This window comes from Alligator sinensis, unplaced genomic scaffold, assembly GCF_000455745.1.
Source record: "Alligator sinensis unplaced genomic scaffold, ASM45574v1 scaffold323_1, whole genome shotgun sequence".
Classification (NCBI taxonomy): domain Eukaryota; kingdom Metazoa; phylum Chordata; order Crocodylia; family Alligatoridae; genus Alligator; species Alligator sinensis.
Window position 1 is genome coordinate 1,132,334 of NW_005842483.1, and position 18,052 is coordinate 1,150,385.

Below are 18,052 nucleotides of genomic sequence, written 5' to 3' on the forward strand. Positions count from 1 at the left end.
TAAGCAATTATTCTGGGACTTGGGAGAGACTGCCCTACCATGCGCTTTAGGAAAGTCGCTGAGGCTGAGTTAGCCCAGGTTTGAACAGGCACACTGCAGACCCCTCCCTGTGTCCATCCTGGTGCTACTCTCACCCTAGTGCGGCACTAGGACTTCTGAGGCCACATCCCATGATTATGCACTGCATTTGGCAGAGCTGCTCTGACTTATGCCAATAAATTGTGGTGGTATACCTGCCTTTCTGAATTCACAGGCATTGTGGGAAGCCACTGGAAGACTATTAGCACTTAAATAATTTATTTTGTGACCTCACTATGAAGCAAGTGGATTGCCAACACTCGCGAAAGAGGACCAAGGTTTCAATACATGCCCCAAACAGCTTAATTATCCTAGATTGAAAGCACCACTTGGATGAGAAGTGTATGTATGTGTATACATACTAGAGAGGCACTGAGGTGTGAGTAAGAGCCTAGAGTAACTCTAGCCATGGTTTTAGGCTCTCTGCTTCCATTCTCCACTTAAATATTACTGGCGGTCTGTGCATTTGGAGCACTGAGGCCTGTCTAATCTCTTAAAGGCTGATTCTTTTGCTGACTTCCGTTATTAAGGAATTGGCTGCAGGACGAATACACAGACTGTCAGCAAGAAGTGCTCCTTGGCCTTGTTTATATTCCCTGGGTCATAAAAATTCTCCTAGGATGCAAATTCTTTTGGATCATTAGGCAAGCCTGTGTTTAGAGTCATATAACAAGTTTTTGCCTCTCAGCCAGCTCAGACAGAAAAGTTTTGAAGGGTTTTAAGCCAGTGTAGTCCACTGGGGAAGTTTTTATAACATCCAGGATATAGAAAACCCAAGTATTATTCTTGTAGCTCTGTCATTCATCTCTTATATGATTGCCTGTAACTGATGATGAGCCAATTGGTGTGTTCCAGTATTCTGAACTCACTTGCCGTGTGACTGGGAGCAGCTAACCCCAGCTGTTTCTCCTTCATTGTTTTATTTATTTCATTTATTTATTCATAAATTTCATTTATTCATTGCTTTTTGTTTCATTTATTTACATTATAAGTGGAGGTGCACCAGTACATCGGTCTGATATTGGATCAGCACCGATATAAAGAAAATTGATTGTATCGGAAATTGGCCTGATGTAGCTGATAATTTGGCCCACCCTGCCCACGGGATGGAGCCATGGCTTGTCTGGTGGGCGTGGGGGCGCAGCTCCTGCCACTGCGCGTTGCTCATTGAGGAGCTGCTGGTTCAGCGCTCGCCCACTTGTCCGGCGGCTCCTGCCGCTGCTCCTGTTGCTTGTCTGGGAGGGCACAGGGGAAGGTGGCATGTGCCCCCAGATCTGTGCGCGGCAGGGTGGACTGGGGCCAGGGCTGTGCAGGGTTCTTCTTGGCCCTCCCCACCCTGCCCCACGCAGATCTGGGGGCACACCCCCCTCCCCATGCCCTCCTGGTCAAACAGCAGAAGCAACGGCAGGAACCGGTGGATAAGCACTGGACCAGCGGTTCCCAGACCAGTGGCATGGAGTGGCAGGAGCTGCTCTACCCCCTCCGCATGCCCCTTGGACGAGCCACAGCTCCATCCCGCGCCCACCCCACCCCAGCTTGCCCCAGCCCCTGCCCCACTCCTCCCTCACCACAGGGGCCTTGTTCTGCACCCCACCACCACCACCACCACACGCCCCTTTCCTCCCCTCTCCCCTTCTACCACACCAGACTTACCAGCTGCATGCAGCTCTCCAAGCTGCCAGGTTGGTATCGGAAATCGGATCAGTATCGGCTGATAGGCCTCCTTAAAAATTGGCTATTGGTATTGGCCCCAAAAATCTCTATCGGTGCACCCCTAATTATAAGTTTATCGGGTTAGATTTAGATTCTTGCTCTGTATGGTGCCTTGAACAAGTATAGCCTGATCTTCATGGGAGCCAAGGCTCCAGTTCTTGTACAGATCAATACACTAATAAACTAAATACCGGGGGGGGTTTAGCGCAGGAGGGGGCGGGGGTGTGAATGTGGCGCATGATGCAAGTTCATTAGTATGTGAATACCCACTATGCTCTTTGACCTCTTTAGCTTGGCTGGCATTTTTCAGACTGCTTCAGGCTCTGCCTCTGACCTGCTGTGTGGGCTTGGAGAAAGACACTTTGCCCTCTCTGCCTCTAGTTCCCCATCCATAGGGAAAACAGCAAGGATGAAACTTGCCTAATTCAAAAAAAGCTACTTACTTATGAAGGAAAAATGATATACAGGGTGTTTATAAGGTCCTTGTGCAACTTTAAACTTTAATAATTGTGGATATACACATGATAGAAGCAAACTGTAAACGGCACTTGAAAGCATAATTCATTAAGTTTTTTAGTGTAAGCTATGCATAGGGTAAGGATCACAAATGCAATTCATGAAATCACTCAGCAGCAACTGGAAAATGTCTATGAGTTGGAAAATCAGACTGAGCAATGTATCATGAAAGATGTTATGTTGAAGTCTAGAAATTTAAGCTGTATTGTGTTAAAACTTAATGGATTACTGTATGCTTTCCATTGCCATTTATATTTTGCTTCTATCATGTGTACATCCAAAGTTTAAAGTTGCACAAGGACTTTATAAACACCCTGTATACTAGAAGAGCTAAGCATAAAGGAATAGGTACCAGAAGCCAGATTCTGAGCTGAGACAAGTGAGGTGGCTACCTTAAAAGTCTTCATTTCAATGCTGAAAGACCACCCCAAGCTGAAGTGGCCTATTGCCTAAGACATGGTCATTTCTACAGCCAATGGCACACAAGGGAGTGATGTGATGGGCATCATGTCCAGTCACCTTAGACTTCTCAGTTCAAATGACCAGGTGCCTATATACTGTTGGGTCAATGGAGGGAGCCAATGGCATGAGTCTAGAGTGAAGATTGAATGCTCATCTCTAGAACATGAGTGAGATGCCTTAGCAACCTGTCCCTCTGTAACATACCGTCTGACTGTCCTTCCTCTCTTGGCATGCAGGCTCTCACCATGCTGTTCCCTTCTCTTGGCAGGTGCCGTTGGAGGACCACGTCATCTTCTCTGGGAACCTCTTCCAGTACTTGGAGGAGAACAAGAAATGGCGAAACCGTTTCAGCGTTGTTCCGCACAACTATGGCTTGGTGCTGTATGAGAACAAGCCGGTGAGGCCGTCGCTACATCTCATCCCCTTCCCTCTCCACTTTGCGGTGGGAAGAGTGTATTGCAGGCCTGTTTGATGCAGGGAATTTTCCTCTGAAGTACAGCTCCTCGTCCTGTCAAGGACTCTCCAGCACAACCACTTGCACACCAGTGGCACTTAGCATTGTGAAACAATCCCTGTGTGTGTGCCCAAGAGGTCTTCAGTGACCTGGCAGCACCAGCACTTGCACACCAGTGGCACTTAGCATTGTGAAACAATCCCTATGTGTGTGCCCAAGAGGTCTTCAATGACCTGGCAGGGGTTGCAGGGCTGGGAAAGACGAAGCTCTGAACCTCCTCCCAGTGTCCTTGTATTGCTTACTTGTGAAGAGAGGCCTCCTGAGCTAGCAGAACAGTGACTCTCCCCTGCCAATGGGGAATGCTGCACTGGTAAGATGTAAGCTTCCTTGACTGTTGTTGGAGGCCAGAGGGGCACCATGTGGCCCCCGACACGTCAAGGAATCCACCACAAGGAGTCATCCCGTTTCTCTTGAGTTCTACTAAAGGGAAATATCTGATTCTGCTCCTCTCAAGGGAGCAGTTTCCCCTCCCCATCACAACCCACATACAAGGGTTGTGGGTGTTTGATTGCCCAGTTGTTCTGCATGCCAGTGAATTTCTCTCTTACATGCACCACCCCCCTTAGTACATTAAACCCCTGCCAAAAACCAGGGTGATAAGTGTTCAGGGGAACCTATGCTACCAAGTTATAGAGCTGTGGGCTGCTTTGAGACCCTCTCCCACTGACTAACCGACTTTCCTTCTGTTCTCCAGGCCTATGAGAGAGGGATGCAGCCTCGAATACTCATCAACAGTGCTGGTTACAAAATCCTCACCTCCTTGGAACAGTATTTTGAGCTTGTCAATAACAGCTTGCCAGGTAAGACTACCTGTGTCCTCTTTCTCAGCACTCTTCCTCATTCAGGTGAAAAGTGAGATGGGATATTGGAGGACTGGCCTGCATGTTGGCCAGTGTATTGTTCTAGGCTGGCCTACATGTCTTATTCCCTGCCCCTGGCATCCCAGAATGCTGTGCAGCCTATATAGGACAAGAGGTGGAGGAAGACAAAGATGTTTGATCTTGATTTATTTTTGTCTCCTCTAGCTCTCCTGATCTCAGTCTTCCTCGTAGGAGAGGTGGTTGCAGAGGAAGGAAGGAAGGTGTGCAGGGGAAAGGGGGAGTTCACAGTACCCCTTAGTGATGAATCTGTGCAGCACTATGCATGCTAACATGGTGGGGTTCATGTGTGGGTGGGGTTTCTCTGCTGCACATGTTTCTCCTGACCTTTCCTTGCTCCATCCCTTGAGACTGCCCTTGGGATGGATGTGCTGCTTCCCTGTTCTCTTCTAGGAGTGCAGGAATGGCTCCCTTATTGTCTAGCTTCTGTTCTCCAGAGCAAGGCAATTAATTTTTCTGCAACAATTTCATTTGGCAGACAGAAAACCCCTCACCCCTCCTCCTTTACAGTATGGTAAGAGGGTTTGGAGTTGGGGGAGAGAAAAGTGCAAACTGGCAACCCTCTTTTTGTTTTCAAGGACTCAGCACTAGTCATTGCTGCCAGGTTGTCAAAAGTGTTTGAAGCACATTGGGAAATGAGCTCCGCTGAAAATCTGGCCAGTGGGGACATGGGGATTTTGCTTTTATTTCCACCCTGCTTGTCTTTTCTTTACTTGACTTGCCACTGGCCAGCTACTTGTGGATAGCTTCCCTGTTTTAAAAGGCATAATCCCAACCTTGGTTTCAGGGAGCAGGTTTTTGGAGCATTAATGTCCATCCAAAGAAGCCTTCCCCACTCCTTGTTGAGAAACTGTCCTTTTGTCCTTCCCTGGTGACTTCTTTCCAAATCCTGCTGCTCAGCATTGCGCAGGGGTGTCTCTTCCAAAACGCAGCGGCTGCGGTGGTATCTCAAACTCTGGAGCTGTGGTGTGCAGGAAGATGCCTCAGCCCAGTCATTTGTAAATAAGCAGCTTAACCAACATGCCAGTCTGGGAGCGTGGAAAATGGTTTGGGGTATGACGTAGGGGGTGGAACAAGTGTGTTCCAGCAGGAGCCGGGGTGGTGGATAGATGGCCTAGAATAGCAAGATCCCAGTGAAATGGTGTCACCTTTTCTTAGACTTCCTGTGGGAGGGAAGTAAATGGGCAATGGGGTGGGCGGAACCTGGTGTTGAGGGCAAGGACAGATGCATGCAGCCTTCTGAAGAGCGCCCTTGTATAAGCAAAATAAATCCCTTTATAACCTGCAGAACCTTTTGTCCCACCTACCCCAGCATATCATCCTGCATACGGTGGCAGCATTTTGCTCTCTGCTCTGCCCAGGAGCTACAGAGGGCAGGAGTGTTGGTCACTGCTGAAAGTGAGGTGCAGTGTTTGGGATCCAACCTCTGGTCCATGAGTCAGAGCCTGGTGCCTTTTAAAATACCACCTCTGTTTGATAATGACAGTACAGGGTCAGGGGGAGAACTGGTCACAAATCTGGGGAAACACGTTTCACTGGCAGCCTGGCCAGTCTGAGTCAGAAATAAATTCTTCATCTGAGACCTCTTGGGATCCATGCATTTTCATGGAACTCAAGGCCGTGTTTCCATGTAACCCTTTTGGGAACAGAGCTATTAGGAATCCAGAGGCTGGACCCCAGTGCTTCCAGGGCACCTTCTGTGGAGCATGGAGGTCTGAAAGCCCTGGCTCTCAGCAAGCATCCCAGACCCTGGGATCCCCCACGGCTGCTCGGTGAACTCGGTGATGTCAGTTTAGCTGAGCAGCTGCAATATCCAGGAAGCTTATTTCATTTGGAAACAACACTCCTGCAGTTTGTGGGAAATTAGAAAAAGAAACACACTGGTCCTGGCTTGGTTCAACCTGGAGCCACACTTCCCACCCTGAGACTTTCCCTCCAAGTGGAAACCTGCTTCTCGGGCAGCTGCAGGTTGCTGTGTGCTCTGCTCTGCGCCAGTGGGTGAGTTCTTCTGTCCCTGTGAGCAAAGTGAGGTGATCTTGACCTTGGCAGCATAAGGAAGGGCCTTGTTAGCTCCCTAGAAGGAAATCTGCTTCGAATTTGTTAGCTCTTTCTTTATTAAAGATGCTGAGCTTTCCAGATGTGTATGCTTTCCCTGCTGCCTCTTTCTCTGGGATAATCTAAGCCTTAATAAAATCCAGAGATGCTGATTGGAAACTCAACATGCCCAACACCCATCCATCCATCTGCTCTGGCTGCATAATGGCTGAAATAAGGCTCATTGTAACCCGTTGATCTATGACATGTACCAGTGGCCTTTATCTACTCCTCCATTTGGTTTGGGGCTGTGGCTGGGGGATTCTCCTGCCTAATGGAAGAAGGTGCCTAATGGAAAGAGGGGACCTGCCTCTCTGTTTTGACCTGTCACTCGTCACTGCTTTTTCAGTGGTCCCACTCATTGTTGGGATGCTGTCGTTGAACAGGAAGGGGAGCCTGGGTTGCTATTCGTGCTTCAGGCAAAGGTGGGGTGGAGAAGTAGCCTGGGGCAAGGGCAAATTCTAGTCTGCGGATGTTCAGATGGAGCAATGCCACCCACCCTGATCAGCAGAGTCCAGCCGGACCTGTTCCTGCAAGAAAACGGGGGGAGGACCTACTCCACAGCTGGTAGCAAAGCACAATTGGCACGCACTTCTCTCCCCCATCTCCCCTTCCAATACAAGTATTTCCAGCAGTTCAATTTCCCACTATGGCTTAGTGCCAGCCCCATTAAATGGTCCCCCTGTGGTGGTTGGCTGTGTTGCAGAGACTCCAGGAACAGGATATAATCATATGGTGCAAATGGAGGCTGGAAAGGAGATGAGGAAATATTCTGATTATGGGCCAGTGAGCTGGAGGGGGATGAGCAACATCCAGTTAGTATCCCATTGGCCATCTCTAGATCCTGGCCTCCCTTGTGCATTTCTTGTGACCAGTGCAGGGTGGTGTGGGAAGCTCACTGCGCTGTTCCAGGGCCCAGATAGGGAGGACGTCTCTCTCCAGAGTACCCTATTTGTTGTCTCTCGTCTGTGCCTTGCTTTTGGCAGGGTTCGAATTATGGGGGGGGCAGAGGAGAGAGGCTGAGCCTCCCCATAAGAGACAAAAGCCCCGTATAAGAGACAAGGACCCCCTGCGCTGCGCATTTCTAAGCAGCCCAGGTGGCGGCAGTTCCTTCCAGCTGCCACCACCGCTGGCCCTAGCCCCACGGTACTGGCGGGGACCTGTGCACACAGCCCCGACTCCGGCCAATTTATTTTTGCAGACCTCCCCCCAGAGTCAAAGTGTAATTCAAACCCTGGTCTTCGGTTATAAAGCCTAAGGCCTCCTTCCAGGCTAGTTATGCATGGCCTTGCAACATAGACCTGTAACTTGAGGTGCTTTTTTCCTTTCAACAGGGACTACATCCAAATCTGGCAATGCCCCAATCCTGAAGTGCCCCACTCAGTTTCCCCTCATCCTCTGGCACCCCTATGCCCGGCACTACTACTTCTGCTTGATGACTGGAAAAGAGCAGGACAAGTGGCGAGCAGTGTTCCAGGACTGCGTGAGGCACTGCAACAACGGTAAGCTCAGAGCTTGGAGCTTGCTGCCAAGAAATGGGACCTCATGTGTCTCAGTCTCTTCCTTCCCTACCTTTCGAGTCCTGGGTTGTGAATGTGTTGTGCAGTCCTGGGCTGAGAGGCAGTTCTCTTAAGAAATGCTATCATCGGGTTCTGCAGTAGTTTGTGTCTGTCTCTGAACTAGTCGCCATCTTCTCATGTCCTGTCTGAGATTGTTGATGACAGGTATTTAGCAGAATTCGCAGATTCATTAGAATCTGACAGGGCCGCAACGTGAGCACTTCTGCTATGGCTGTTATTCATCTTACTCTCCTTAAAGGTTAAATACTCTTGTTCAGTAGAGTGGGATTGTTTGGTATGCACAAGTGGGATTCATGCTAGGGCTGTGCAAAACGGCTATGTTTCGATTTGGTTTCAGATTCAGCCATTTCGGAGAGACGGCAATTCGTTTCGGTGTTTTGGATCACTGTTCCCTTTCGATTTGACTGAATCTGTTTTGGAGTTTCAGCACCATTTCGGTGACTTGGCCATAGGCTATAATGGGGAATCACTAAAATGCCTATAACTTCGTCATTTCTTGCCTGATTCTGATGAAAATTGTAGGGATGGTAGCCCCTTCTGGGGACATGAAGTCTGTCAAGTTTCAAGAAGATAGATGTAGGGTTTTTTGTGACACTGCACCACAAACTGTTCAAAGCAAAACTCGTATCACTTGCTGGCAGCGGCAGCCTGCTGTCATCCCGTGCACAGATCTGGGTGCCCGAGCCCCCTGGGTGGGATGCGGGGCTGGGCAAGACTCCTCCCGGGGGATGCAGGCCCCCAGATCTGCGCATGGGATGCCAGCAGGCTGCCATCCCTCCCCCAGAGCACTGGGATTGGAAGGGACCTCGGGGACAGATCACAGACACTGGCCAGCTACAGATGTCACTATCAGGGCAGTCCTTCCTCCCATCCTCCTCCTCCCTCTTCTTAGTTTCTGTTTCTCTGCAAGCCCGGCTCCAAAACTCCAAAATTTTCTGAAACGTTTCAGATGGTTTCATTTCAGAGATGTTTCGGAGCCTTCTGTTTCCTTTCGGAATCGGTGTTTCAGGCTCCGAAACGGGCTGAAACACCTCTGAATCAGAACGGCTGCTGAAGTTTCTCACAGCCCTAATTCATGCTAGTTGCATTGCAATCCAAATAGCAAACTTAGGGGTCCAGTGTTAAAGCTGGTTTCTCTTATTCATGTTAACAAAAATTCTGCAGACCAAATGTCTGCCTTTGATTTCACCCTGCTGGAATGCTCTTGAAGCTCAAGGGGTGTTGGGAGTTGTGATTCAGCAACTGGAACCCAAGGTTTTACATCACTGTCCACCATTATTGTGTCTAATCCCCACCTAATGGCCAAGGCCATAGAGTGCATTGTGGAGTCTGAGAATGTACTTGGATGTGACATTGGGGTGAAAATGGGAAAGGGAGCTTGTTCCATAGGTGCCTGGGTCCTGTGTCATTAGCAGGGGGAGAAAGTGACTGGGCGAATGGGCTGAGTGACTTGAGTTACAGCCAGGGAGCAAACTTGTGGGGCAAAAGAAAATGATTTTGCTGGTATGTTGCTGGTGTTTAAGACATGTTGTCTGCACATGCAAACGCTCCTTAGCTGGGGAGCACTTCAGTTTGTTTTGCTTCCTGTGTCATCCTGAGACTTGGTACCTACCATAGTAACTATAGGTTAGACTTCCAAAAGGAGGAAGTGTGTTGGAAAGCTGCCCAGCATCCTTCTATAGAAGAAGATACTTCTTTTATACCCACAATAGAGGCACTCTTGCCCCAGGGAATGGATAAAACTAGGTGGGAGCACCCAGCTTCAGGATAATTTGCCTGCCAGTCTTGCTGCATAAAGGATCCTGGTGGTGTAACTAGGGAATGTGGGCCAGTTGGGGATAATAAACAGCAGGAAAAGAAACATGCTTCCATTTCAAGTCCCTAATATTGCTGTTTTACAAGCCAGTGCCCTCAGCAGAGCTTCCTTTTGAGGGACTGTGGTGCCTTCCAAAGCTCTCAGTGCAGCAGCAGCAGCAAACAGCTGCATTCCTTAATTCTTCTAAGTTAGGAGTGGTCAACCTCTGACTTGTGGACCAAATGCAGTCTGCAGAGCAGGGGCAAGTAATACGACCACCCTCCTCAGTTGTCAGATTCCCAAATCCTAAACACCGCGGCAGGTCAGAACTGGGATATGCCCATTCCCTGCACGTGGCCAGGTTGGGGCTGGGCTATTCCCTCTTCCCTCTGCAGGGTTGGGCCATAACCCCTTCCCCACAGGGCCAGGTGAAGCCCTCTTTTCTTCATGGGGCTGGGCCACATCTCCTTCCCCCTGTAAGGCCAGGCCATGTCCCCTTCCCTTTCTTGGGGCCAAGATACCTTTGTTCCCCTCCATGTGGCCAGATGGGGCTCGACTATGGCTGTCCTGGGTGCTGGATCAGGGCCACCAGCAGGATCCAGCCCACAGACAGACCAGGCACTGCTGACTCTTCCACGGAGTAGCCCTCTTGCATTCAGGTTTAAGAGGACAATTTGATGGCTTTGGTTGTAGAAATAAGCCTGAACTCATGGCTGTGGTCTAAGCAGGGGACTCTGAAAATGTTCCTTTGTTGCCCAACTGCTCAGTCTCACTATGTGCATCTACACGAGACACTCACTGCGCAGTAGCCTGTCATGGCGTGGACGGCACTAATACGCTCCTGGGCAGTATTATTAGGCAACTGCGCAGTAGCATCACTTAAAAGATGTTCGCCAGTGCTACTGTGCAATAACTCCAGTTACTGCACATTCATTTAGAACTTGCTTATACAAGTACTAAATAAATGCGCAGTAACTACTGCACAGTAGCATCTTGTGCCCAGAGTGTATTAAAAGCCATCTCTGCTGACATGATTGATAGAGAATAAAGCAGGCTGGGAGGTTTATTGATAGAGAATAAAGTAGGTGCACGTGGAAGGCTTTTAACTGCTTCACTCTCCCATGTGCTCTGTGTAGTCAGACTCCCTCTGCAAGAGGGGCCAGCTTCTAGCGTGACTGACGCATCCTCTGAATGACTAACAGTATTCAGACAGCAGAACCTCTCGTTGTGTTTGTGCTGGAAAGGGCCCAGTATGTGTCTTGGGTCCCTGCCTCTTTCACTCAACAGTTTTCATCTGCAAGGAGACACAATGACAGAGAACCCGCAGTGTTTTAAATATTCTCTAAAGGTCCAGAAATCCATGTGGCAGATGAGATCTGGATGGCAGGGGCAGAAATAGGAAGGGTGCCCTTTTGCACCCCTTCCCACTAGTATGTTGGCAGCCACTCTGGGGCATCTTGCCCACTACTAAGACCTCTGCAGTCTGGGGCAGCTGCAGTGGTATTGGGATGTGACGGGACTCGGTTCCAGCTCTGTTCTGTGCTTAACCAATGCACTGAAGTCTGCAGTGTGTTGTAGAGAAACTTTCCTTCCTTGAAAGCTAACCTTAAAACTTATGGAGAAAGTGAGAGTTGGAGGAGAAAGCAGGCATAACTGGCCTGTCAAAGTCTGGGCTCCAGGTTGAGTGGTGAGAGATTCATCCCACTTCATATTTGGGTCATGCCATATTTGTTTAGGAGTCAGGAAGAAGGATTCAGTGAGTGACTTCTGGATTGGAGGGGCATAAGTAAAGACACCTGTCCATTTCCCTGATCCTCCTCCAGAACGAAACTAGCAGTGGGGAGGGTATAAGCCCCATATGGAAGATTTGGTCAGTCCATATAGTACTCTTTCGGCAGCACTAGAGCACTGCTTGCAATCGTGGGACTCCAGATCCTGAGGGAAAGGTGAACAAGCAGGACAAGAGAGCCTGGCTGCCCGGCGATGTGGGGACAAGCCGATGTCCCTTGGCCTGTCGCCTAGGAGAGTTGGCGTGGAGCCCCATCTGGCTCTCTACTGTCGCTCTTGAGCTTCCGGGCATGGGAGCGAGCCCAGAGCAGCCACAGCGCACCGTGAAGGGGTCTTAGCAGGTTGGCTCTGGCAGAGCTGCTGCTCTGGCTGAATCTGGCAAGATTTGCTCGGGCTCTGTTTGCTTGTCCAAGCTCTTTGTGCTTAGCTTGGCGTACAAGCCTCGCGCTCAGCCTGCCAGCTCAGCTGTCTCCAGGCAGCCTGGTGTCTGACTCCAAAGCAGCCACCCTCCTGCTTTAATTATGGGCTGTCACTTTAAAAACTACCAAGTATTTCAATAGTATGTGTTGTTTAATCCAGCTTGGATCATGCTTGTTAAGAGCCATCCAGCACATGGAGATGTAATTACTATTTTCTACCCCAGAGGGCAAAAAATGTTTTGTAATTAAACCGATCAAAACTCAGAGCCACTCTCCTATCATTCCCACCCCCTGGTGACCCCCTAAAGCTGCCTCCATCCTCCTACAGGTTTTTTGTGGCACTTGATGACTTAGCGAGAGATGAGCTGGGTGGTCCGGCCATCTGAGAGACCCAGGAATGGGCTGGGAAGACAGGAAGGGCCGGCTGAGAATTGGTGCTGCCATCCTAATTGAATTAGCTGCTTTAGTAGCAGCTCACGTGCCTTCTGCAAGCCCTGAAGCACTTCACAGCCCTGCAATTTATACAAAAACTGGGATTAACGTCAGCGGAGCCCCGCCACCATAATGTAGCTGTTGTAACAGTGCCAGTGAGGGCGGTGGGATAGTAAAGAAAGCTGCGCTTCATATGGTTGGAGTGAGAGGATAGGTTTCAGGAGGCAGAACATAATCACTGTGTCCAGCAGACAAGAGTCCCGCTAAGAATAATGGCCCCTACTCATAAATTTTATGGACTCTTTAATGACCACGGCCTCTGTCTCTCATATCACATGCACTTGGCCTGTAACATAAATTAGTTCACATGCAACTCTGTACAGAGCCATCTGCAGTCTAGGGGCTGTCTATGCAAGCCACTGCCTATTGCACAGCGCTTACAGTCCAAGGAACACTAGTCTTTTCATGGTACAGCTCTGTCTGAGGGTGGAGTTACTACTGGCTGCAAACTGCATCCTATATTTGCAGGGAGACTCCCCTTCCTCTAGGACTCCTGAAAATAGCTGTCCCTTATGTAGCTGCCACCTAGGTACTAAGGGGATTAGTGGTAGGTAACTTTGAGTACACGGTATTGTCCAAATGGCTCTGCAGATGCTGGTTTGGCCAGTCAGTGGTTCTCCTGGGAAAGCCGAGGAAACATACCTGCTCCACCCTGCTCCACGCCTTGTCACAGAAAGGAGTGGGAAGGGAGGAGCAGTCTGGGTGTTAGGAGACCTGGTCCTATTCCCAGTTCAGTCATTAGCTTGCTCGGTAACCCTAGGCATGTCCCTCCTTCATCTTTCTGTGCCTTTAGACTGCAGGGTCATGTAGGAGATGTGTCTGGTCCAGCACCTAGGATACGGGCCCGATTGTAAGGAGGCATTGTGGCCTAGTGAATATTGCACCGGACGGAAACTTAGGAGAGCCTACGTTCCAGTCCTGCTTTGGACACCGGCCTGTTGGGTGACATTAGACAAGTCACTGACCCTCAGTGCCTCAGTTTCCCTCCCTGGAAACAGGGTAATGATCCTGCCTCTTGTAAAGCTCTGAAGGTGCCAGAGAGGAAAGAAGTTTCTCAAAGGTTTGAGGTGCTACCGGGATATAAATAATAAAATGACAGATCGCCCAGCAAGCAGCATTAGCTCTGCTCCCTTTAAGACACTGGGCTTCAGGTTTTAGCCCCTGCAGTCCTTGCTGGCATCTGCTTCTGATAACCTGGGAACAGAGGCACTCAGAACTGCAGCAGATGCTCTTGCTCCTGCTCCTCCTCCCTCCTTGACTCAGCAGAAGCCTCCTCCTGGGCGCCTCCTTCACCTCTGCAAGCTCTGACAGGTCCCTGCAAGACAGAGCCCTCTCCCTGGCCTCAGCCAGCTCTCCAGTCCCAGCCTGCATGGCAGCACCGAGGGCGAGGCCCTGCTGGCACAGGCAGCACAGTGGCATTTGCTTGCATCTCTCCCCACCCATCCTGCTCTAAGCTTTCCTCGTTCGGAGAGTTTCCTCCTGGGGCCTGGCTGAAATTTGCTGCACAGGGGAGCTTGTTAACTGGCTCTGCGAGGGCAAGGCTATCAATCAGCCCCCTTCCTCACCACTGCCAGCCCCCCACAGTGAAATTTCTTTCCCACCTAGCATTGTGCCGCACACTCCTCCCTGCTCAGCAGGGCCCCGTTGGTGTTCTCGGCTGTGCCGGGAGAACTCGGTGCTCTGAGCCAAGGTGGAAATAGAAGGGCAAGGAGGGACCATGGGGCCTTATTTCCCGGGTGCAGTGCTGTCTCCAAAATCAAGGTCTATGGGTTGCTGTGTTCACACAGCTGCCTTATTGCTGTCTGCCTGTCTCATCGCCACTGGAGAATTTCCAGTGCAGCTGAGGTGGTGGCAGAGGTCAAGAGCCAGCAGCTCCGTCCTGGGGCTGATTGAGTGCGGCCCGCTTCATAGGAGAGGGGCATGGTGCTTGGAGATCCAATGATGCTAATATGTTTGTGATCTGGGCAGTGGATCACTGGAGCTGCTGTTAATTTGATCCAGGCTTTTAACTTCACTAAGCTTTCGGTTGTGGGGTTAACCACAGGGTGTTTTTCCACATTGAAGCCTGCTCTGTTTAGCCCACGTGACATGTTTAAAAGACTGACATGGATCTGAGTTTTATCTCTTCCCTCTGCTTCTCCTGGTTTGCATGTGTTTCCCAGTTGCATGTACACACTCTTGAACTCTGCTTATTTCCTTGATTTTAGTGGGGGGGGGGGGGGGGGGATAAGTGAAGAGAGGCTGAGCCCCCTAATTTAGCAGCTGCTAACAAAAAAGCTGCTCCCCATTAGCAACAGGATGAGCGGTGTGTGTTGGTTTTGTTCCTCCTCCTCCCTCACTTGGGCATTCTTTAATGAGAGAAAGAGAAACATCTGTGCTGCAAAGCATCTAGCAGCAAAAGGCTGACTGGCTTGGTAGAAGAGAGGGTGCTGGCATTGTTTATTTCTTCAGCTGGCAGGAAACAGTCTTTCCATTGGAGAACCAAGCTTACTGGAAGGGATTTGTTCCTTTGGAAAAGCATTGGTTTTGATCAATTTTTAATTAAAAAAAAAAGAAAAGAATTCTTAGAAATACTTCAAAATGAACAAAACAAACTTGTTGGGCATGTACCAAATAAGAAGCTCTAGTTTTATTGGTGAAAACTTGGCTTTGAGATTTAAACAAGCAAACAAAAAGATAGATAGATAGATAGATTGATTGATTTGGCTCTCTGGCTTTATATATATTTAAATAACCAAAATCTGAATGCCTCCCTTTGATATCAACCATATAACTTGGCATTTGCAACAAATCTTTAATTTTTTTTTTTTTACTTTTACTTTGTCCCAAATGGGGTCGAACATTGTTCAAAATCCAGCATACATGAGATGAGGAGCCTTTCGTCTCTATTTATCTCTATCACTGTCAGACATGCCACTGATGTTCAACATCACGAAGGTTATTTCCAGACCATGGACTGGAGGAGAGGGTCCAGTATCTGATTATAGAATTAACTTGCCCATGAAATGGGCTTTACCTGGAGGTGAGAGCCAGATAGATGGTTGGAAAGGAATTGTCTCTATGCATCATTCTTTGGGGTGAAGGTAGCAAACTTTGCCTGGAGGGGTGAGGACAGTTGCATCAAAGGCATATTGTAGATGAGTGGTGTACACTGTTCTGTAACTTGCCCTGAATTTCTGGTGCACAGGGCCTTTGGGTATTGCTGTCCCAATAAGATTGCTGCTAGTGTTAGTGTGCATCAATACCATGGCAGGATCCTGGCTGAGCGACTAGACAGATGCCCACCTAGGTTGCCTTGATGCTGAAGCCCCTGAAGGGAGAGGCTGTAGTTTTAAGTTGCCATGTTTACCCCTGAATGCAGTGTCGGATATACCTGTTTGGAGTTATAGCAGTGGCTAGCTTTGCACCCACATCCATGCCTCCTTAAACCTTCTCCAGACTGGATTTTAGGGAGTCGCTGCTGTGAGAGACATTTGTTAAAGAGGCTTGGATATAAGGATCCTACTTCTGTGTTGCTCACCTGGCTTTATTGCAGATCAAGCCAGACTGCAGTGACCGACTGACTTCCTGAAGGAAGTGGCATAGCCTTGGCCAAGAATCACTGGACATTGTACATATGTTTGCACTGCAGCACCAAGTGAAAGCACCCAGCACTGCAGCGCGTGCATTTGTGTAAACGGCAAAATGTGTGTTAGCGCTGAGAAAATGGCAGTGGTGCACTTTTGAACTAAAACACATCAAAGGTGTTTTGGTTTAAAAGTGCATTGCCGCCATTTTCTCAGAACTGACATGGATTTCACCATTTATACAATTGGATGCGAAACAGTGCCAGGCGCATCAGCTTGCATGCGGAGCAGATTCGATAATTGAGTCTGCTCCGATGCACTGGATCTCCGGCACGTTGGAGCAGACAAACGTATGTGTATAAATGCCCACTTAGGCTAAGTACAGACAGTCAAAAAGTCCGAGGCTGAATCGATTCAATCTTTGCAGGTTAGTCTGAGCTGCGTAGATTGAACTGATAACAAGTGAACAGGCATTCACTTTTGATTCTGGAAATGCAGCCACATGCCTGCAGTGGCTCAGGCCAGAAGCTGGGGGGTACTAGAGCACACCTCCCTGCTCACCTGGAGCAGACAAGTTGAATGTGGAGGGGCTCTGGGACAAAAGTTCAATAAACCAATTTAACCTAAATCAGTTAAGCCTGACACTACACCCATCCAGGTTCAGCTTAAACTGGTTTCAGCCATTTTGAAAGCAGTTCAGGTGTGCTGTACTTATGTTGTGTTACAGATTTGAACTGGTTTCTGATCACTGATACCAATTTATGTGTAATTTCTGCCCCTAGCCTTCATGAAGTCCTTCAACCAGTCCTATGCAAGAGGTCAGACTAGATGATCGACAAAGGTCTGCTCTGGCCTTTGAATTTATCAGCTGCATTTTAACAGTCTATATTTTGAAATGCACACTGTAAAAAAAATACAAAACAGCTCTGGATTTCCCATGACCTCGCATCCTTTTCTATATGCACATAACAAGTGCTCAGCACAGCAGCAAAAAGAACTTGTTCACTTATATGTTAACCTACTAGCCTAGCATCCTGAGGGGTGAATGACTAAGCGGGTTCTCTGTTGTTTTACGTACTTCAATAGAAATTGTACAAAGAGCTGCAGAGTTGACAGTTAATGTTGCTGATGCATGTGCTGGTCTAAGCATGTGGCTTGATTCACCAGAGCTATAATGACACTGATTTAAACTCACATTTTCGAAGCGGTAAAGAGTGATGATGTCTAACTTCAGTTTTAGGTTTTTTGCTGCTAATTTGACACCAAACAGGTGGTTTTTTATAAAATGTGTTGTTCCTAAAAGAACTTTAAATAGAAATGAATCTAATTTCCTTAGCAGCAGTTTCAGCAAATGTAGGTTTTCTTTTTTTCTGAATAACTTTTTAGGTTTCTTCCACTTTAGCAGGGACCATGGACAAAGCCATGGGCCACATCTGTGTATGTGAGGATGCTGCCCAGTTGGGCTGTGCGAAACAGCAGCGTTCTGCTTCAACTTCCATTTGGACGGGACAGTGTTTCATTTTGAGTTTTGTTTTGTTTCGAAAGCACTGTTCTGTTCCGTTTCGTCGAAACGGTTTCGCTTTTTCGACACTGTTTTGACGTTTCGCCCATAGGCTATAATGGGGAAGCATGAAACAGCCTATAACTTTGTCATTTCTTGCCCGATTCCAATGAAACTTGCAGGGATGGTAACCCCTTCTTAGGGCATGAAGCCTGCCAAGTTTCAAGGAGATCGGTGCTGAGGAGGACATGAAGCTTGCCAAGTTTCAAGCAGGAGCTGGGGAGCAAGAGTAGCGTCCTGTGATCTGGCAGGCAGATCAGGGGGCCGCACCCCTGGGGGGAGTCCGGCAGAGCCCCCACAGCCCTACCGGGGGTGCAGGTAGGTCCCAGATCTGCCTGCCGGATCACAGGTCACTGCTTCTGCCACCTGGGGCCCAGCGCAGCGGAACTGAGCCCAGCTGGGGAAAGCGCCTCCTCCAGCCGGGCTAAGTTCCCAGCCTCTCACAGTGCTCGGGAACTTAGTCAGACTGGAGACACTCAGCTGGGATGGAGGAAGCGCCTTGGCTGATGTCTTTATAAGAACTGGGAGAAAATTTTATAAGGAATAATAGCTTGTTCAAAGATGGGGAAAGAGAATTCTGCAGGGACTGACGCTAA

At 48.9% G+C, this 18,052-nt stretch overlaps 1 protein-coding gene across 1 annotated transcript in view; it reads left to right on the top strand.

Annotated features, from left to right (window-relative positions):
• FAM129B (family with sequence similarity 129 member B) overlaps positions 1-18,052 on the top strand; it is a 54,902-nt gene that overhangs the window by 17,384 nt on the left and 19,466 nt on the right. The window contains exons 3-5 of the mRNA XM_025212767.1: positions 3,038-3,166; positions 3,978-4,083; positions 7,590-7,757. Coding sequence (XP_025068552.1) covers positions 3,038-3,166; positions 3,978-4,083; positions 7,590-7,757 — 403 coding nt within the window. The remainder of the gene's footprint in view (positions 1-3,037; positions 3,167-3,977; positions 4,084-7,589; positions 7,758-18,052) is intronic.